The sequence below is a fragment of the Mustela lutreola genome, chromosome 3, assembly GCF_030435805.1.
Source record: "Mustela lutreola isolate mMusLut2 chromosome 3, mMusLut2.pri, whole genome shotgun sequence".
NCBI lineage: Eukaryota > Metazoa > Chordata > Mammalia > Carnivora > Mustelidae > Mustela > Mustela lutreola.
The window spans coordinates 182,796,102-182,816,841 of NC_081292.1; the positions used below are offsets into that span (position 1 = coordinate 182,796,102).

General features: G+C 41.2%; 2 protein-coding genes across 6 annotated transcripts in view; one reads left to right on the forward strand and one right to left on the reverse strand.

Moving 5' to 3' along the window:
- The window catches only part of CNOT9 (CCR4-NOT transcription complex subunit 9), a 31,409-nt gene extending 17,109 nt beyond the window's left edge, over positions 1-14,300 (reverse strand). Inside the window, exons 1-3 of the mRNA XM_059168053.1 lie at positions 13,891-14,300; positions 2,678-2,857; positions 1,068-1,183 (exon numbers count right to left, since the gene is read on the reverse strand). Of these exons, the coding sequence (XP_059024036.1) occupies positions 1,068-1,183; positions 2,678-2,857; positions 13,891-13,914 (320 nt within the window). The 5' untranslated portion in view covers positions 13,915-14,300. The remainder of the gene's footprint in view (positions 1-1,067; positions 1,184-2,677; positions 2,858-13,890) is intronic.
- Positions 14,301-14,439: 139 nt separating this feature from the next.
- The window catches only part of USP37 (ubiquitin specific peptidase 37), an 86,650-nt gene continuing 80,349 nt past the window's right edge, over positions 14,440-20,740 (forward strand). The window contains exons 1-2 of one of the 5 annotated variants that reach the window (XM_059168050.1): positions 14,440-14,692; positions 19,226-19,366. The gene's annotated coding sequence lies outside the window, so the exon portion shown is untranslated. The remainder of the gene's footprint in view (positions 14,693-19,225; positions 19,367-20,740) is intronic. The other 4 variants (XM_059168049.1, XM_059168046.1, XM_059168048.1 and 1 more) reach the window with 4 other exon arrangements.

Genomic DNA, 20,740 nt, shown 5'->3' on the forward strand with positions numbered 1-20,740 from the left:
TAATTGATAAAGAGACAAAAGACTATAATAAGATGATTGTTAAATGCCTTAGAACCATAAAGGTCACAAAACAGGATTACTGAACAGGATTTCCCTTTTCTTATCAGATGTAGCATGCCAACTGGCATGCCAATTCTGACCTGTTACCAGATTGCCGAGGATCTTGTGTTAAGAAAGATTACGAAGCCAAACTAGGTTCATTGGGAAAAAAATACTGGGGTCAAATATTTACTAAACTGGTAGTAAATTCCATGCACTGTGCCTTACATAGGGATGCCTACCATGAATTCAGGAGGAGGAAATATCTACATGCCTGATCTTTCTTGAGATATGAATATCACTCTTACTTTAATTTTTTTAATAGTAAACTCTATCCCCAATGTGGGGCTCGAACTCATGACGCTGAGATCAAGAATCACACGCTCTACTGAGCCAGCCACAGACCCCGTGAACACTCCTTAATAGATCATTGCTATGAATGGATGGGTAAAAAGTAAATGAGACAATGGATTTTTATTCAGACTTAACAAGGAAGGAAATTCTGACATCTGCTACAATATGGATGTTGAGATAAGCCAAGCACAAAAAGACAAATACTGAACGATTCCATTTAACTAAGGTAGTAGAGTAGTCAAAATCAAAGAAACACAAAGTAGAACGACGGTTACAAGGGGTTACAGTAATGGGCAATTGCAGTTTAATGGGTACCGTTTTAGTTTTACACTATGAAAAGAGTTATGGAGATGTATGGTGGGGATAGCTGCCCATTATAAATATATTTAATACCACTGAACTCTACGCTTAAAGATGGCTGAAATGGTAAGTTTATGTCATATATATTTTACCATAATAAAAAAAAACTTAGAACTATCAAACAATACTATACTGTTACTACATGAAAACTTGGCGAATTAGAGAAAAGAAATTCTCTAAAAAAACACGAGAATCCTGAAGATCCACATCTATGCACATGCTTTCTACTCCTATTGCATGTCCTTCCGCTCATCAATCAGAAAAAGACCATATTTGATACAAACCTCCATTGCCAGACTCATCCAAGCACTCACCTGGTTTCTGGGTGTGACGCCACACATTGTAGTAATGCCAGAGCATTGCAAACTCTATTAGACTGGTGTGCTGTCAAGGTGGGTGGGTTGATAGATGGATAAATATTTACAATTTCCTAAAAAATGGAAAACAGCACCAGATGAATAAAGAATAACTATTTCACAATTAATTTTGATGGTATTAAAGCAAAACCCTACAAACCCCCACCCTTATATCCTGTAGCTGAATCATCAAAGTCCAAGCAAAAATAAATAATGCTCCTATCTTCTCATCACAAATACACCTGAGACTATGTGACATTTCTACATAGGTCTCTAGAAGATTCCTCTGGAGGAAACTGTGGTCACCTATATTTCCTCTAATCCCTTCTTTTTGTTAACACCCTGTTTTAAGTTACCATGATAGTAAGTGTCAGTAAATCAGCCACAGTACTTAGAAAGCAATCTGAGTTTGGTCAGGTAGCAACTACAAAAAGGGAGAGATAAGAACAGGAATATATGCAGGGGGATAGATACAAACAGCAGTGAATATGTATAATCTCTATCCAAAAGGGATGATTTGCTGTATACAATTCCTTTTACTTTAACTGTAAAACTGTTATTGAAAATGTTCCTATAAAAAAGATTAGTTTGGGGGATTAAGAATATACCTATTGTGATAAGCAGTGAGTACAGAATTATTCAACTGTTGAATCATTATGTTGAACACCTGAAACTAATAGAACATCATATGCTAACTATAGTTAAAAAGAGATTAGTTTCAGGCGCCTGGGTGGCTTAGTTGGGTTAAGTGACTGCCTTCGGCTCAGGTCATGATCCCAGAGTCCTGGTATTGAGTCCTACATTGGGCTCCCTGCTCAGCGGGGAGTCTGCTTCTCCCTCTGACCCTCTGCCCTCTCATGTTCTTTCTTAGACTGTCTCTCAAATAAATAAATAAAATCTTTAAAAAATGAAAATAAAAAATAAATTTTAAAAAGATTAATTTCTTGGCTACATGAAGTAAAACTGAATGCAAATTTACGTAACAGATTTGAAAAATTATTGGGAATTTTAGACAATACTTTAAAGGATGATTATGCTATTATCTTGATATTTTAGGATTATGCTGTATCAACTTATTTCTTACCAATGACCATTACAGTCAGAACCACATTTCAGGGATTTATTCTTTAATGTACAAGCATACCTACCTCTAATCCTCTAATCCTATGTTATATCTTAACATTTCTGTTTACCAGAATATACTCTGCAGTTCTTATACTCTGCCTTCCACTTTTTCTCCTATGTCACCTAGAAATCTAGAAATGTCTTGTAGTAGTCCTAAAGCTGTGTTTCTCAAAGTGTGGTTCTCAGACTGCCTGCATCAGAATGACTTAAGAATGGGGCAGCTGCTTGTTAAAAATACAGATTTTTAATCTCAGATTAAATATATCTTTTGGGTGAGATCTATTAACCTGCACTGCAACAAGCACCTTACTTTTCTAAAACAGATTCTTAAAATGCTGACATTTAAAAAATCATTCTACTTAAGATTTCAAAATCATTTGAGCCAAGGCAGAGAGACAGTGTGGGGAACAGGACTGACCTGCAACTCCGAGATATATACCCACCTGTAAAAGTGCTGCAATAGTACCAAAAGAATGCCACAGCATGGGTGCAAGATCAGGAACAGATTCTCGCTTCTTACTCAGCTCCAGCAAAGCGTTTTCCCTCGTCTCAGGACTGGACAGCTCATTGATCCACTGATAGATTTTTTCTCTATCTACCTGAGCCAGTGCAGTAGGCACAGGCTTTAAGTGAAAACAAGAAAGTGAACATGTGAATTTCATTAGAATCAAACCAAGTCTTACTCTGCTTTAGAAGGAATATATTTTTTTCTAAATACCAGGAGAGCTTTTCTAAATATATACACTTAAGCCAATCTATCAAAATCGAAAATGCAGGGTGCCTGTGGCTCAGTTGGTTATGCAACTGCCTTCGGCTCCAGTCATGATCCCGGGGTCCTGGGATCGAGTTCTACATCGGGCTCCCTTTGCTCTGCGGGGAGCCTGCTTCTCCCTTTCCTTTCCTGCTGCCTACCACTCATCCTGCTTGTGCTCTTGCTCTGTCAAATAAATAAATAAAATCTTTAAAAAGTAAAATCTAAAATGCATACATCCTTTAGTAATTCCATGTTCAGGAATTCAACCAAGTATACTTGGGCTGTACTGAAGATACACCAGGACGTTTACTGTTGCATTGTTTTGTTTTGTTTTAAGATTTTACTTATTTATTTATTTCTCAGAGAAAGAGAGACAGAGCACAAGCAGGCAGAGTCAGAGAGAGAAGCAGACTCCCTGCTGAGCAAGGAGCCTGATGTGGGACTCTGATCCTAGGACCTTGGGATCATGACCTGAGCCGAAGGCAGTGGCTTAATCGACTGAGCCACCCAGGCGTCCCAGCTGCATTGTTTTAAAAGCAAAAACTTGAAATAGTAAATTTCTATCAAAGGAAAATTTAAATATGTATGGGTACATCTATATTTGTAATACTATGTAGCCCTTTTTTTTTTTTTTTTTTTTTTTTTTTTAAAGATTTTTTATTTATTTATTTGACAGAGAGAAATCACAAGTAGATGGAGAGGCAGACAGAGAGAGAGAGGGAAGCAGGCTCCCCGCTGAGCAGAGAGCCCGATGCGGGACTCGATCCCAGGACTCTGAGATCATGACCTGAGCCGAAGGCAGCGGCTTAACCCACTGAGCCACCCAGGCGCCCTATGTAGCCCTTTTTAAAAGATAGCGCTATATGTGCTGATACAAAATAGAAAAAAAGACAAAAGGTACAGAACTTATATATAATCCATTAATATACACAACTGTATTCTTATATATTCATATACAATGTTTCTAGTATGACACATAACAGTAACAACTACAACAAAAAACTGTAATTACTGCTGAGGTAGGAACCTGTATGAGAGATTTACTTAATTTTTTTAAAATTTATTTATTTGAGAGTGAGAGCGCATGGGGTGGGGGGTGGAGGGAACAGAGCGGGAGGGAGAGGGGAAGAATCCAAGCTGACTCTGGAGGAAGACCCTAATGCGGAGCTCAATCTCAAGACACTGTGGTCATGACCTGAGCAAAAACCAAGAGTTGGAGGCTCAACCAACTAAGCCACCCAGGTGCCCTAATTTACTTTTTGTTGTATACAATAAAATCTACTGCATAGCTTAAACTTTTTAAAAACATATACCTATATAATAGTTCCTGAAAGAAGACAATTTATACCCTCTCCACCCATTGCTGGTCCTTCCGCAGTAATTCCAGCATCCTCCTCCATGGAGCAGAAAAACCTATGTAATTTGGAAATGCTCCCCTTCTAATGATTCTTATACATACTCTAACAGTCCCTTTGAGAATCACTCATTACTTACGCATGTAGGGGCCACAGAGAGAACATTCTTTCATTATTGTACTAAAGCATCACACCATTCCAAAAAAAACCTGAGCATTTCTGTAATTCTTCATACTTGTCAAACAACCTTGTGACCTTGGTTAAGTTCCTTAATTACTCTTCTGGAAAATAAGATAATAGACTAGAAAAATGATTACCATTGCTATTTCTAGTTCTAATGTCCTAACAAATTCATGATTTCTAGCTCTATGCCCAATATTTTCTCACTTAATTCCACCAACCAAGGGGAATAGATAGGTAGACAGGGTGAATTGGTAGAAAAAAGGCAACTACACTTGTAGATGAGATAGCTAACACTCAGAGGAATTAACCTCCTCAATTCACCAAGTATGCAGTTGCATATTCCAGTGCCTTCTTGAACTGCATCACACAGCTTCCTATGGCATTTACATGTTCCCACTACACCTTAGTGTGACAGAATGACGACCTTACCATCATCCATATGGAAAGATAAGGAACTGAGAGGACAACTGTCTTTGTTGAAGAACAAAAGTTAAGACAGACTATCAGGTGTACTCACAATCACTCTACCCAAGCTGAACAGCAGCCTTCTCTAAATGGAAGCTTGATGATAAGCTTTTAGCTTAATGTTTATCATTTCACTTGCTTGACAGAATGAACCACAAGGCGTTTTGCTAAATGGACTGAAATACCATGCAGCTCAAGTCTTCCTTAAGTGCCTTAGAGTAATCTGTCAGAAGGTGCTTTGTAGCTTCCTCCAGTGATGCTCCTCAAGGAAACACAGGCTCCCACAGCAACAATATGAATAGGGCAGTCCTTCCACCACCCAACAGCAAAAGCAGGACTGACCCACCACGTGCACTTTCCAGACTGCTCTACATAGGCCCTCAACTTAAAATTATTTTGGGGAATGTAATTCCTACCAGAAGACAGGGTATGTTTATTTAAAGTATTACATCATTTTAAAAGCTCAGTGGAAACAAGGGCTAAAATTTTAGCTTTGGGTTTCCTGCCCAGTCCCTTGGACAACCCATAATCCAGTAACTAAAGGGGCTTCAGACACTCCTCCAGCAATACAGCATCTGTCTTGATTAGTCATGACTCATTCAACTCTCCCTAAAGTCCTGTCGCCCGGACACCACCAGCAGTAAGCTCTACTGCCCCCACTAGAGCCAGCCTGCAACTCGTATCTAGAATTCCTATCCTCATGCTGCCCTGGGGAGTCCCAGGTGAACAGCAGGATGGACCTATAGCCCCCACTCCAGCATATCATCGCTTCTGGACACCAGGCCCCGCCCCTACACACTCCATTCCCAAAGCCCACCTGTCTCCAGCAAAGGGATGGTGCCCCTGGAGTGATGTGAACACCCTAAAGGGCCAATGCCTGGTGACAACTTGGGTAACTAAGGTCATGGCCACCTGCTGCCAGCAACACTCCAACTTTTTTTTTTTTTTTTTAAATACTCAAACTTTTGAGACTACTTACGGGAACTGCAGCTTCCATGGGGCTTTGGTTCCAAGAGAGCTAGGGGCTCTGTAGCCATTCTAGCAATGGGAAAGCAGTAAGGGCAGTCTGACGCCAGGAAATCCTTGGGATAAGAACCCTCCTTTACATTATCCCTGGTGAATTTTGCTCCCAACTTAATAGCAGGACTTAGTTCAAACCCACCAAATACCAATTTGTTATGGGATAAATACAATTTTTTTCTGAAAATAAAAATGGAAGCTAACATGTAGTGTTTACTCTGTCAGGCACCATCCCAAATAAATACTTGTCATCTCCCTCACTTTATAGAGGAACAGAGAACTTATTTAACACTTAAGTGCCAAAGTCAAAATTTGAACCCAGGCAGCCTGGCAACAGAGTCTGTTCTCTTAACTGCTTTGCTAAGGTTGCTTTTCACCTGCCTGAAAGATTAGGTCTGATCTAAAGATGACTTTCAAAAAACAAACAAATAAACAAACAAACAAACATTTCCTGTGACCTAGACAAGAGACAGGGAATATGTAAACATCTCAGACAAAAACTGAAATGTCACTGCTATGAGTTCATCAGAATCTGAAAAACAATCAGCACCATAAATGATACCATTGAGGTGAAGAGAAATTCTCAACTTAATTGAGATTACAAGATACTTGATGATCATCATTCTTTTTTTTTTTTTTTTTTTTTTAAAGGATTTTTTTTTTTTTTTTTAAAGATTTTATTTATTTATTTGACAGAGAGAAATCACAAGTAGTTGGAGAGGCAGGCAGAGAGAGAGAGAGGGAAGCAGGCTCCCTGCTGCACAGAGAGCCCGATGCGGGACTCGATCCCAGGACCCTGAGATCATGACCCGAGCCGAAGGCAGCGGCTTAACCCACTGAGCCACCCAGGCGACCCGATGATCATCATTCTAATAAGAAAGTCAGTGAGACCATTTGACATAATTCCCTATGTCAAATCATGGTTCACATGGGAATAATCTAGCTAGTGATAGCCACTAATGCACACTAACACACGCACATCTCCCCCACATACATCAACAGGTAATTTTATAATACATGCAGAAGTTTAGTTATTTTGGAAAATTAAAAAAAGGAAAATATATTTACATTTTCAGTTACGTATTGATAAGTACAGATGACTCTTGAACATGGGTTTGAACTGCACATGTCCACTCATACGCAGATTTCTTCGATACAGTACTCTAAGTATATTTTCTCTTCCTCACGATTTGCTTTAACATTTTCTTCTACTTTAATAAGAATATGGTATGTAATATTTATAACCTACAAAATAGGTGTTAATCAACTGTTATCGATAAAGTTAGTAGTTACTAGTAGGCGAATAGTAGGTAAGTTTTGGGGCAGTCAAATGTTGCATGTTCACAGTGCCTGGGTGGCTCAGTGGGTTGAGCTGCTTCCTTCAGCTCGGGTCATGATCTCGGGGTCCTGCGATCGAGTCCCGAATCAGGCTCTCTGCTCAGCGTGGAGCCTGCTTCCCCCCCTTTCTCTGCCTGCCTCTCTTCCTACCTGTGATCTCTGTCAAATAAATAAATAAAATCTTAAAAAAAAAAAAGTTGCATGTTCAGATTTTTGACTGTGTGTGAGGATTGGGGTCAGCACTCCTAATCCCCACCTTGTTCAAGGGTCACCTGTACTAATATTAACAACTGATGAAATACTTTGGACATTATCCTTAAATAAAATTCCAAAGCATAACTCCAGCATCTCACTAGATCTTCATGGTAATAAAACTCCCAAATGTATCTTACTCTCCTTCTAAATCCCAAGGACCATTTAGGCACACCTTTCACAAAAATATGAGAGTCTAGAAATCGAGGTCTTCCTAAAAGGGTGTGAGAAGTGAAAGAGGGAGTGAGGTGAATGAGAGACGGAACAACTTATACTGTACAATTTACACAGGTATGTATTTTTGAGAGAGAGAGAGAGAAAGAGAAAGCATGTGTACGCAAGCAGGGCAGAGAAAGATGTGTTTATTTTTAAAGATTTATTTATTTATTAGAGAGAGAGAGCGCGCGCGCACGCGAGCATGAGCAGGGGGGAAAGGGAGAGGCAGGCTCCCCGCTGAGCCAGGAGCCCCACAAAGGGCTTGATCCCAGGACCTTGGGATCACGACCTGAGCCAAAGACATATGCTTAACCAACGGAGTCACCCAGGCACCCTGAGGGTGACAATTCACATACCCAATGCAGGGCTTGATCTCACAACCCTATCATGACCTGAGCCAAAACCAAGAGTCAGACACTTAACTGACTGAGCCACCCAGGCACCCAGGTACACTTTTTTTTTTTTTTTTTAAGATTTTATTTATTTGTCAGAGAGAGAGCAAGAGTGAGAGAGTGAGCGAGCACAGGCAGAGGGAGGAGCAGGCTTCCTGCCGAGCAGGGAGGCCGATGCGGGCCTCGATCCCGGGACCCTGGGATCATGACTTGAGCTGAAGGCAGACGCTTAACCGACTGAGCCACCCAGGCGCCCCTTAAAACATGGTTTCATCTAATGATCAGAACCACCTGGTTGTTATCCTCATTTTAAAACTGATGAAACTATGAGTAAACCATGGCAGGTTTCCTCTTCCTCCCATTCTCTATTTAAAGATCACTTCTAAAGATTCCTAAGCCAATTGCTAAAATTCTTTTAACTTATGATTTACTAATATTTAATTAATATTATCAAAATTTAGGAGGGACTCACTCTCCTCTTTTCTGTTTAATGGATCAAGTAAATTTAAACAATAATGTTGATGGCTTTTTTAAACAGAAAATAACTAAATCTTTCAATACAACTTTATATTCAAGGGCCAAAATACCTGTTGGTTTTCCTACCAATAAATATGTGACAGTGAATAAAGAAGGAATGGCAGGGGCGCCTGGGTGGCTTAGTGGGTTGAGGCCTCTGCCTTCAGCTCAGGTCATGGTCTCAGGGTCTTAGGATCGAACCCTGCATCGGGCTCTCTGCTCAGCAGGGAGCCTGCTTCCTCCCCTTTCTCTCTCTGCCTACTTGTGATCTTTGTCAAAAAAATAAATAAAATCTTAAAAAAAAAAAAAAAAGGAATGGCAGAAGACTGAATGAGAAATTATTTTCCTAAGTCTGGAAATGACTCAACATGTAGCTTTGGTGTCTACATAATGATGATAATCCAAGAAAACACACTTTCTAAATAATGCCAAAGGGAAATATTATATTAGCTTCATCATCCTCATATCTTTGTAAGGGCCAGAATATTCTTCAAAATATCTTTTTTTTAAAAAAAGATTTTATTTATTTATTTGACAGGCAGAGAGAGAAGAGGAAGCAGGCTCCCCGCGGAGCAGAGAGCCGGATGCGGGACTTGATCCCAGGACCCTGGGATCATGACCTGAGCCAAAGGCAGAGGCTTTAACCCACTGAGCCACCCAGGCGCCCCTCAAAATATCTTTTTAAAAATGGAAATGCTGGGGTTCCTGGGTGACTCAGTTGGTCAAGCAACTTTGGCTTAGGTCATGATCCTGCCGGGATCAAGCCCCACATCAGGCTCCCGGCTCAGGAGGAAGTCTGCTTCTCCCACTGACTTCTCTCCTCCTCTCATGCTCTCTCTCATTCTCTCTCAAATAAATAAATTTTTAAAAATTTACAGAAATGGAAATGAACAACCAAAAAGGTTAGGCAATTTGCTTGAAGCTTCAACAGAAGACACGGGAGGAGACAGTGTTTAAATCAGATCCCTCACAGGGCACCTGGGTGGCTCAGTTGGCTCAGTGTCTGCCTTCGGCTCAGGTCATGGTCTTGGGGTCCTGGGATTCTGCCCCACGTCAGGTCCCCTGCTCAATGGGTAGTCTGCTTCTCCCCACCTCCTCTGCACCTCGCCCTGCTTGTTTTCTCTCACATAAATAAAATCTTAAAAATAAATAAATAAATAAATCAGATCCCTCAGAGTGAAAAAATCAATCAATCAATCAATCAATCAGATCCCTCAGAGTGCACAATATTCTTTTTACTTGCCAAAGAGGAGAGCATCTGGGAGTCTGGCACAGCTCCCACAAAAAGATGTACTGATGATGCTACTGGTTAGGTGGAAAATGAAGGGAAAACATGTATATAAGGATGTTAAAACTGCCAGTGCCAATTAGCGGGAAAATTATTTATTTGACAGAGAGCAAGCGAGCGAGTGAGAGTGAGTGCGAGCACACACGAACAAGCAGGAGGAGTGGCAGGAAGAGGGAGAGGAAGAGGCAGGCTCCCCAAGGAGCAGGGAGCCTCACACGGGACTCGATCCCAGGACACTGGGATCACGACCTGAGCCAAAGGCAGACACTTAACCGACTGAACCACCCAGGGTCTCCTAGTGGGGAAATTTAAAAAAAAAAATGCATAGCCAGTGAATCTCTTAAAGGCTTACCTTTGACTATTTTAGCCACCTAGCAACATTCATTAAAGACCCACATAGTATAGGAAGATTTGTAGTTCTACTACTCTGAAACAACCTTCAAGGTCCACAACAAAGTGATTTGTTACTTTGTTGAGGCAGGATTTCTAGCCCCAAGGCTCAAGTATGGGAGCAAGTCATATAAACAAGGACTATATCCAGCCAACCACCAAGTACTTTGATATTCTTATTTCATCTTTAGGATAATTCTGCATAGTATTTCTGTCCCTATTTCACCGATGTGAGAAATTATATTGTGTGGTGGCAATAATGGCAACATTAAAATGTATATAAAGTATGACAAACACACATTGTGTATTTCTAGCCTAATAAAATACTATTCAAGGGTCAAAATTTAAAATACTTGCCAAATTCTCAATTCTTCCCTCTAGTGAATAAAATCCTATGTTCATGTGATCACATTCCCCCCCCCCTTTTTTAAGATTTTATTTATTTATTTGACAGACAGAGATCACAAGTAGGCAGAGAGGCAGGCAGAGAGAGAGAGAGAGAGGGAAGCAGGCTTCCCGCGGAGCAGAGAGCCTGATGCGGGGCTCGATCCCAGGACCCTGAGATCATGACCCGAGCTGAAGGCAGCAGCCCAAACCACTGAGCCACCCAGGCGCCCCTCACATTCCCCTTTGATAGTACCATCTCCCTAGGTGAAGTGATGATTTACTTGTTATTTTATTTTTTAAAACTTATTTTTTTATTTGTCAGAGAGATTGAGAGAGCAGCAGGTAGAGAGAGAAGCAGGCTCCCCGCTAAGCAGGGAGCCTGGTGTGAGACTTGATCCCGGGACGTTGGGATCATGACCTGAGCCAAAGGCAGACACTTAACTGACTGAGCCACACAGGCATCCCTTACCTGTTATTTTAAAAAAGAGAAAAATAAAGGTATACACAAGTATAAAACTTGTCATCATTAAACAAAGAAAATCTTCTCAAGTAACTTATTGTAGGAACTGTTGCATGTTATCATTAACTCTTCTCAGTTTCCAGTAATATATACCACTACTGTCCTTTATGTAGATCAGAGTAATACAGGCAGTTTATAAGAATGCATGAATGATTGGGAAAAAGGTGGCTCAACTTTTCTATGCTTCCATTTCCTCAGTGAACAAATAGTCTAGTGAATGAGTGGCACAAAGGAACTTCTCAGAGCTTCTGCGGAAGCCCAATAGCATTAACAGATGAAAATCTATCTAAAAGCTTAAATTTTAAATCAATGTAAAGCACTGTAAATGTAATTGAAGAAACAAGTATTGCATATTTATCACAAGTAAAGAACCACAGCTCTAATGGCTGTTCAAAAGATGCATTAGGTTGGGGCACCAGCGTGGTTTAGTCCGTTAAACATCCAATTTCTTGATTTCAGGTCATGATCTCAGGGTTGTGGGACTGAGCCCTGGGTGGAGCACCACACTCAGCAGGGAGTCTGCTTGAGACACTCTCTCTCTCTCTCTCTCTCTGCCCTGCCCTTCCCTGGCCCCGCCACTCTCTCAAAACAAATGAATAAATCAAAAAAAGAAAAAGATGCATTAGGGAACAAGTGAAAAGAAAAGGAAGTGAATAGAAATAGAGTTTAGACAGTCACAGGGAAAAGAGCAGTTTAGTATCAAAGCCTGAGAAGACATAATCAGATGTCCAGGAACTAGACAAGCCAAGCTTAGAAGAATCCCTTGTGTAAATTGCCCCTCCCCTACGAGCAGAAACCTCATCTTTTTTTTTCCCCCCAAAGATTTTTATTTGTCAGAGAGAGGGAGCGCCCACACGCCTGCACAAACAGGAGGAGCAGCAGGCAGAGGGAGAAGCGGGCTCCTTGCTGAATAGGGAGCCCGATGCAGCACTGGATTCCAGAACCCTGAGATCACCACCTGAGCCACCCAGGTGTCCCTCAGCAACCTCATCATCTGACTTGTTTCTTCCCAAATTACATGTATAATTTGGGAGAAGAAACAAAAGAGCTGGCGAAGTTGTAATCACCTCTAACTGAAAGATGGAAAGGTATCCACTCTGAGTACTTACAAATACTTAGGAACATGGCAACAGGGGCAGAGATGCCACTGGCCCTGGAAATGACAATGTATTCTATAGTCTGGTCATATTCAGCATACCTTTTCACTTTCTATATTTAAAGCAAAAGCAATTTTTTTGGTCCTCTATTTAATACTTAAGTCACTTGCCTGATAACGCAATGTCAGTACACTACCCCCTTCAGTCACTTCATCTTAGTGTAACTGATAAATGTCACCAGTATTCAGAAGAGTGCACTCCAATCATACGATCTCGTTTTCCCATTATGGGTGTGTGCTCTCAGTAGTCATCTCCCTCATACATACTTTTTCATCTAGCAAAGTGTTTGTGCCCTTACTTTGTGCCAGGAACTGTCCTGGCACTTGGGGTAACCATGTAAACAGGACCCCCGGGACTTCCTCCTTATTCTTAAGTCAACAAGAAAGTAAATGAGTACAAAAATGACAAAATTGAGATCAGCGCTGAGAAAGATATTAACAGATAAGTTGGGGGCTACAGAACTTCTTTAAATAGAGTGGTCAGGGAAGGTTACTCTAGGAAGATTTAGGAAGAGACCCCAGGGAAGAAGAGGCAGTTACATCCATATGCTGAGTGTGTATGTGCGTGTGCAATTGGAGGGGGTGGGGTAAGTGGTAAGAAGAGCGTCCTAGGAATAGAGATCGGAAAGTGCAAGTGTAATGTAAAAGCACAGGTATAAGGGATGGGCAGGAGGCCAATGTGGCTGGAGCTTATGGAGCAAGTGACTTAAGACTAGACCGTAAATGTGGGTAAAGACCGTATGGTATGTATGGTAGAGGGAGGGCCTTGTAGGCCACAGCAAGAAATCTGGATTTTATCTAAATGCAATGGAAAGCCAAAAAATTAGTTCAGACAGGTGTATTACACATCCGTTTTTCTTGTCCAGAGATCGCCCTGGTAAAATGAGATGTGGGAATAAGGTTTTAAACGCAGAGTATCGTAAGTCGGGCATAATAATTATTCATTTCTCCCGGTCTCCTATTTTCCACCTGTAAAGTAAGTGGTGTGAGTTAGAAGCCATTTCCTTCCCGCTGCGAAGTGCCCGGGCAGTGAGTTCTGAGAGCAAGGGCCGTGTCAGATTGACCAAGGAATTCCCCTGCATCCCCGCCGGCGCCCAGCACGCAACCGGCACCCTGAAACCGTCGGTCAGCGCAATGAATCAATGAATGGCCGGTCCCGGCCGCGAGGGAGGCGCTCCGGCGCGGGACCAGGCCCCGGGGCCGGAAAAGAACGCGATACTCGGCGAAGGAGGCCGCGAGAGCCAACAGAGAGGAAAGTGGGGGCCGGCTCCACCACAGTCAAGGCGCAACGAGGAGAGGGCCGGGGCCTCGCAGATTGAGGGCAAGGAGCTGGAGTCCGGGCCCCACACGGGGACCTGGGAGAGCAGGCCGAAACGCGCGGCTAGAGAGGGTCTGGGCCCAGGCCGGAACGCCCAGTCACTCACCGCAGCCGTCGCCAGGCTGTGCATGTTGGGAGCGGCCGCCGCTCTTCTCCCACTGCCGGACGCGTCGCAGCCGCGTCCCCGTTTCAGTGGCTCTGCCGCCAAAGATGAAGAGCCGCGGCAGCCGCCATCCGCCTCCGGCTCGCTCCGCCCCCTTCGCAGCCCTATGACCTTTCACCCCTGACCCCGCCCACACACCTCTTCCCGCCTCCCAGCTCCCGGCGGAGTTTACAATCCCAAAGTCTGTCCTTTGCCCCTTAAGATTCTGGGCCAGAAGGACGTCCGCCACCTACTAGTCCCCGCATCCTCTGGTTTCGAGCAGGTATCCCCAGAGAGGGGCGTGAACTCTGACTCTCCTCCAGAGGCCAGTGAAGGGCGGGAAAAGCCGAGCAGTCTCGGAGGACAAGTAGTGCGCATGCCCGACTGGGCTGTGTAGGAGGGAAATGGTGGGAGGTCCACCCGGCGCGAAGTGGAGAGTGCGCATGTGTACTCCTGCACGGCGGGGGCGGGGCTGTCTCGTCCAGACTTCGCTCCCTCCTGGGGCGGGACGAAGGCTCAGGAGGGGCGGAGTTTGTAGGCTTGCGCGCACGCGCTTCGTCTGGTCGCGTCGAGTGTGCGTGCGTGCGTGCGTGTTTGCGTGTGGTCACAGTTCCCGCCATCAGCCGCTCTCCCTGACTAGGGGGAGTGAGCGGCTCCTCTTTTTCGTGCCCGGTGTCCCTTCCTTCCTTACCCCCGGCTCCTCCCCCTCCGCACGGACTCTCTGCTTCCGGCAGGCCAGTGCCGGGCTCCGGACCCGCAGGCACAGGTAAGGCGCGCCGGGCCGACGAGCTTCTCAACTGAGCCGTTTTCCCCAGGTCCCCCTCCCCCCCCGTCCCCCCCCCCCCCGCCTGCGGTCCGCCCACTCGGTGTTCACTCTCCTGGAGTTCGCCCCGCTGCTGCTTAGCTCACCCCTACTCCCACGACGCTCCCAGGGCCTCACAGGTATTCCTCTTGGGTTCCCCCCCAGGCTTTCCCTCTTCTTTGACCTGGTCTTTACTGTCACGCTCTTCCTCCGCAACCCAAACCTGGCCCCTTTTCGCTGGGGGCTGTCGTCGTCCGCCACTCGCCCCTTAGCAAGGCCTACTGTCTCTTCAGGTGTCTTCCGTTGCCGCGCACCCATCAGGCCTTGGACGTTCACTCTTGACCATTCTGCATCTTCCCTTTCCGAACCATTTATCACTAAAACGCAGTAATTGTATTTTTGTCGTGCGTTTGGTTGTTCCGCGTCTTCTAGTTATCAGACCAGGTTGTCAGGTTTACCTATTTTAGGTCATGATCCATGAAAGGAAATGATCACTGATGATAAAATCCTGTGTTCTGGAGAGTTGGCCTGTAGTGGTTTTGTGATAATCGTCTTCAAAATTTCGGCTCTATTTAAATGCCTTTTGTGGGGGGCGGGTAGGCAGTATCTAACCAGTCTCTTAACTGGAAAAGATGCCTGAGACAGGCTGTCAAGGAGGCAGTTGGAGCTCAGAGGAGAGTTCTGGGGAGGCTGTATAAACTAATGTGTGTATATCATCTGCCATGTTGATAGTAAGTGAAGTTATGCATGTGGATGAAATTGCCTAAGGAGAGTGTAGTATAGAAAAAACGGACCCAGGAGGGAGCACGGAGGGATTCTTGGTGTTTAATAACTGTATAGAGGAGGGCGAGTCTTTTGTAAAAAGAGATGAAAGAAGTAATCAGTAGTGTTGAATTCTGTTGAAAGATAAAGTTGAATGAGGATTGTAAAGCCTGGTGACATCAAAGTAATCGATGATCACGGCGAGAGATGTTTAATGAAGTGAAATGGAGTATCTGGGTTTAGTGTGAGGGTCTTGTTCACCTTTTTACTCTTCTGTCCTAAGCTTTAAATTCCACCTGTATATTGAAGACTTAAGAATTTTAATTTCCAGCCTTTTCCCTTTATTTTCAGCTCAAGATTAAATAACCAGTTCAGTTGTCTGCTTGACATCTTCACTTGATTTTTTATTCCTTAGGAATTTCAAATATGATACATCTAAAACCAAAGTCTTAATTTTTCTCTCTGTATCCCAAATTCTTTGTCCTTCAGTATTCTATTTCATTAAGTGGCATATTCATTTATCAACTAACATAAGCTAGAAATTTGAAGTCCATTCTTGACTTCTACTTCATCCCATGTATTTTTAAGTTCTGTATTCTATATCCAACACAGCTGGCCTTTGAATAGCGCAAGGGTTAGGGGCATGGACCCCTTCGAATTGAAAATCCACATGTAACTTTTGACTCCTCTCAAACCTAGCTACTAACAGCCTACTGTTAACTGGAATGCCAGTAGCATAAACAGTCACTTAATACATACGCTGTATGCTATATATATTTTACGTTGTACTCTTAGAGTAAAGTAAGTTAGACAAAAGAAGTGTTTAGAAAATCTTAAAGAAAATACATTTACAGTACTGTATTTATTGAAAAAAAATTGTGTATATGTAACTCCATACATTTCAAACCCATGTTGTTCAAGGGTCATCTGTATGTCTGAATGTATTTCTATACATCTTCAGTATCACTTTTTTGAGCTCAAAACACAAATCTTTCACCCAGACTTAATTAGTCACTGGTTCCTTATATTCTCATCTGTAAAAATGGGAATAATAATCATCTTATTTGATTGTTATGAGGATTAAATGGCACGTGGCACACAGTAAATAGCCAATGACCATTGTTATTGTAATTGTTATAAGCTGCAACACTTCAGTATTATTGTCTGCCCTATTTTCTTTCATTCTTCCTCCTTTTACTCTCCTCCCCAAACCCAAACAATCTCTTCTCCATTCAACAGTAACATGTTATTTCTCTGCTTCAGTGGGTTTCCCATCACTAAACTGTTTATTATATTTAGGGTAAAATTCAAAATCCTTACTGTGGTCTACAGGATTCTACATAACTTGATTCTTCCCTGCTTCACTAGCTTCATCTTGCTCCAGCCCCTTCTTGCTCACTAAACTCTAGCTGCACTGCTTTTCATTTCATTAGTCACACCAGGTTATTTTCCAACTATTGGTCCTTTGCACATGCTGATTGTTCCAGCATGACCATCCCTGTGTAACTCATTTTTAAATAGTAGCTTAGCCTTTGCCTCTTCCTTCTACCCCCCAAGTCTTAAATCAGGTACTCTATTATAATGTCTTGTCATGCCTGTACTTTATATTTGTATTATTTTTTAGAACTTGTAATTATATATTGTGTGATTATTTAAAGCATGTATCCTATTAGAATATATGCTAGGAGCTATTTCATTTTTACTCCTCAAGAATTTGTTAAGTGAATAAGTAAACTGGAGCTTGTTTTAGGAACCATTATGTCTTTCAGAGTACTAGTTTACTGATGTCATCTGATGACAAGAACGTTTTCACTCTTCTGATAAATTAAAGGATGCAAAAGAGAATAACCCAAGAGTTTTCCAGCTATGGATGATTTTACTCATGCTTAGGGCATAGAAATCATTCAGATTGTAGGCTCTGAATTAAAGATAAACTTTATCTAGGTCGATTTCTCCCTTTTAGTCATACACTAATTTTATCTCTGCATTTGTTTTATGGATCTTTTTAGGAAAGAAAGCTCTTAGAAATCAGAACAGTGGTTTATATATTTTACCAATAGGTTAAACTATGAGCATAGTGAGGATGAGATTTCCAAAAATAAAGGAAAGTTCCATATTTAAGTAAGTTATTGTTTGTGGATGTGGAAAGCATTAAAATTTAATAATTTGTGTATATAGAACAGGATTTGTGTTGAAAAATGGAAATAAATATAGGAAGTGAATGAGTGCCAAACACAGAAAGGCATTTGGGTTAATTTTATGTGTAGTGATGAGCCGTTAAAAATGTTTCAGTCAGGGAGAATGTTTCAGTTAAGCGAGAAGAGAACATTCTAGAGATACGCTGTGCAGCATTGTACCTGTAGTTAACAGTATCGTATTGTACACTTAAGGGTTTGTTAAGAGGATAGATCTCGTATTAAATATTTATACCATAGTAAAATAAAAATTAAAAAAATGTTTGGGAGAGAATTGGCTTCGGTAACAAGTAGTTAGCACTTAAAGTGCTTATTTTTTTGTAGTACAAAAGAAATAAGGTAGGTTCCTGCCCCCACCCCCAATCACTTAGGAGAAAGTTAAGGAGACAAATAGTGCACTCTTCACTTGCCTAGAGAGAGTAGTTCTTTAGAGAGGGCATTGTAGGGCACAGGATTCATTGGATAGAAACATCCTGAGAGAATGGAGACTGGAAAGTGATTGTTGCTGCAAATCATTGATGAGGATGCACCGTGGTAGTGGTTAAAAACGTGGGTTCTGGTGTTAGACTTAGTTTTGTCTCTTAATAAATCCATAACCAGATAAATTAACTTAATCTAAGTCTCAGTTTCCTCATCTGAGAAATAGAGATAACAATCCCTGTCTTTTAAGATTATTGGGAAAATTAAATGAGATAATACATGCATGGTGCTTAACACTATGCTTAGTGAGTAATTGCATAATAAATATTAGGTGGGAGTGATGGCAAAATGAGGAGTTTCCAAATCAGGGTAGCAGCTATGAAAAGGCTGGGTTTTAGATGAATGAGAAAGAGGGAAGAGCTGATGCTAATTTTTTTTTTTTTTTTTTTTTTCCTGGATGGAAGGAAAATGTAGAGAAGTCTGGGAGCCTCTGATAATGAGGGCATGGACTGTATCATCTTCACATTTGTATTCTTTCCACAGTGCTGTCAAATTAAAGTAACTCAGTCATTTTTTTACTAAGTGAACAAATGAGTTTAAAGTTGATATTGTAGCATTCAAGAGGGCAGTGAAAGATGTTTGGTTAGAACTTCAGGGACAGTTGAGACTTAGCCTAAATTTGAGTAACAAACCCATAAAGAAAAGTAAAAACCAAATTTACTCACCTTTTGAAATTTGTAGCAGCACATCATGGAAATGGTATTTTCAGACTTAAGATATCATTATGTAACAATGTTTATAAAGTCAACAAAGAATATACTCTTTTTCACTGCCCTCTTAGTTTCAAAATGTAGCAGAGATAAATACACCAAGAACACAAATGGATAAGGTACAGGCCTGGAGTCCCTCATTTTGCACAACAGATAAATCCCTAAAGTCGATGGTGTGTATATGTGTGTATCTTAAGCATTATATTTTAAATGTTTTTAGTAAGGTAGCTTGTAGTTTTTAAATAATCAAAAAAAGTTCATCTTTGTTGTATAAAATGATTGATTTTTTTTTTAATTTTAATTTTGGTAAATTGGATTCTTTTAAAAAGGCACACTTATATTTTCTTTAGCTGAGTTGATGGCTTCCGGAGAACTGGCATAGCTGCAAAATATGAGTAGTTCCCCAAGAAGAGTGCATTGCCTTTGGCACAAGGATCAGAATAAAGGTGAATTGTTATTACATAGGGTTTTTCAGTAAAAGTCACTGAAAAGTAAGTAATGTTTTTATTTGGATGTATGTTTCCAAGAGTATGCAAATTGGCGAGAATTAACAGTTCTTCTATTTTGTAGTAATGGTTTTATTTTAGCATGCTTGGTCTACCACAGAACACCCCTTACATAAGGATGTTTTCATAGTAGTACTTAAAATATGTGCATTTAAATAACCGTACAGGGTACGGAAACATTTTTGTCAATATTATTGATTGAGCTTTCATAGAGTTAAACAGGAATTCTAGTAATTGTGAGAAAAGTTAGGGAAAGAGGACTCTCTTTGGACCTACTTAAAGAATAATTTGATCTTGTTACACCTTGTCTCAGTAATGTTGCTTCGATAGGGAATTAGCATCATAGAGTTCAAAGAAGCCTTCTCATTGGCTTAGGTTCATAGAAAGTTTAACTGTTACAACTGGATCATGCTGCATACTGAAAAATAAACTTAGTTTTATTTTGTTTTTTTTTTTCTCTTAATAGATTAGGACAAACCTTGATAGTATAATGAATGTATAAAAGTAGATGTAGTTAATTCATTTAGTGCAAGAGCCAGGAATGGACTACATTAAAGGATTAAGAAAAAGTTTTGTTGGTTCTACAAATTTTATGTCCTATACCTTTTAGGGTCTTCTTTTTTTCCTTAGAGGAAAGAACGGTTGCTAGTTGAAATGGTCAAGGAAGTATTCAGTATCTGAAGTAAAATTTCATATACTTAAATCTTTGCATCAAAATGTTTTAAGAATTGTACAGAGAAATTATATGTAGAAACAGAAGTAAGCAATAAAGTTTTTTCTCATGTGCTTTAGTGGACTTGGAAATCTTCACCTCCAATTTTGTTGAATAATGTAATTTTTAAAAATATGTTTTGTTAGAGGAATTTAAGGTCATTGACCTTTACTTACTTTGGTCTATAAAAAAAACACTAAGGTAATGGGGCTTTGTTTTCTCTTTTAATTGGTACCTTGACCCCTAATTACATTTCAGGAAAGGTGAGGGAGTTTGGCAGAACTCTTAAAATGAAGTTTCTTCATTGAGCAATGAATAGTATGAATCCCAGTTTAAGCAGGTTTACTAATGTTTTTGCTTTAATGCATTCTGTAACTGCGTATTAATTCTTGTTCTTCCACAAATGATTTTGTCTCACTGAATTTTTTTTAAAAGATTTTATTATTTATTTGACAGAGCAAGAGAGAGCATAAGCAGAGGGAGCGGCATAGGGAGAGGGAGAAACAGTCTCCCCACTGAGCAGGGAGCCCAGTGTGGGACTCGATCCCAGGACTCTGGGATCATCACCTGATCTGAAGGCAGATAGGTGCTTAACTGACCAAGCCCTTCTCTTACTGAATTTTGATTAAGATATGAAGACAGCTTTG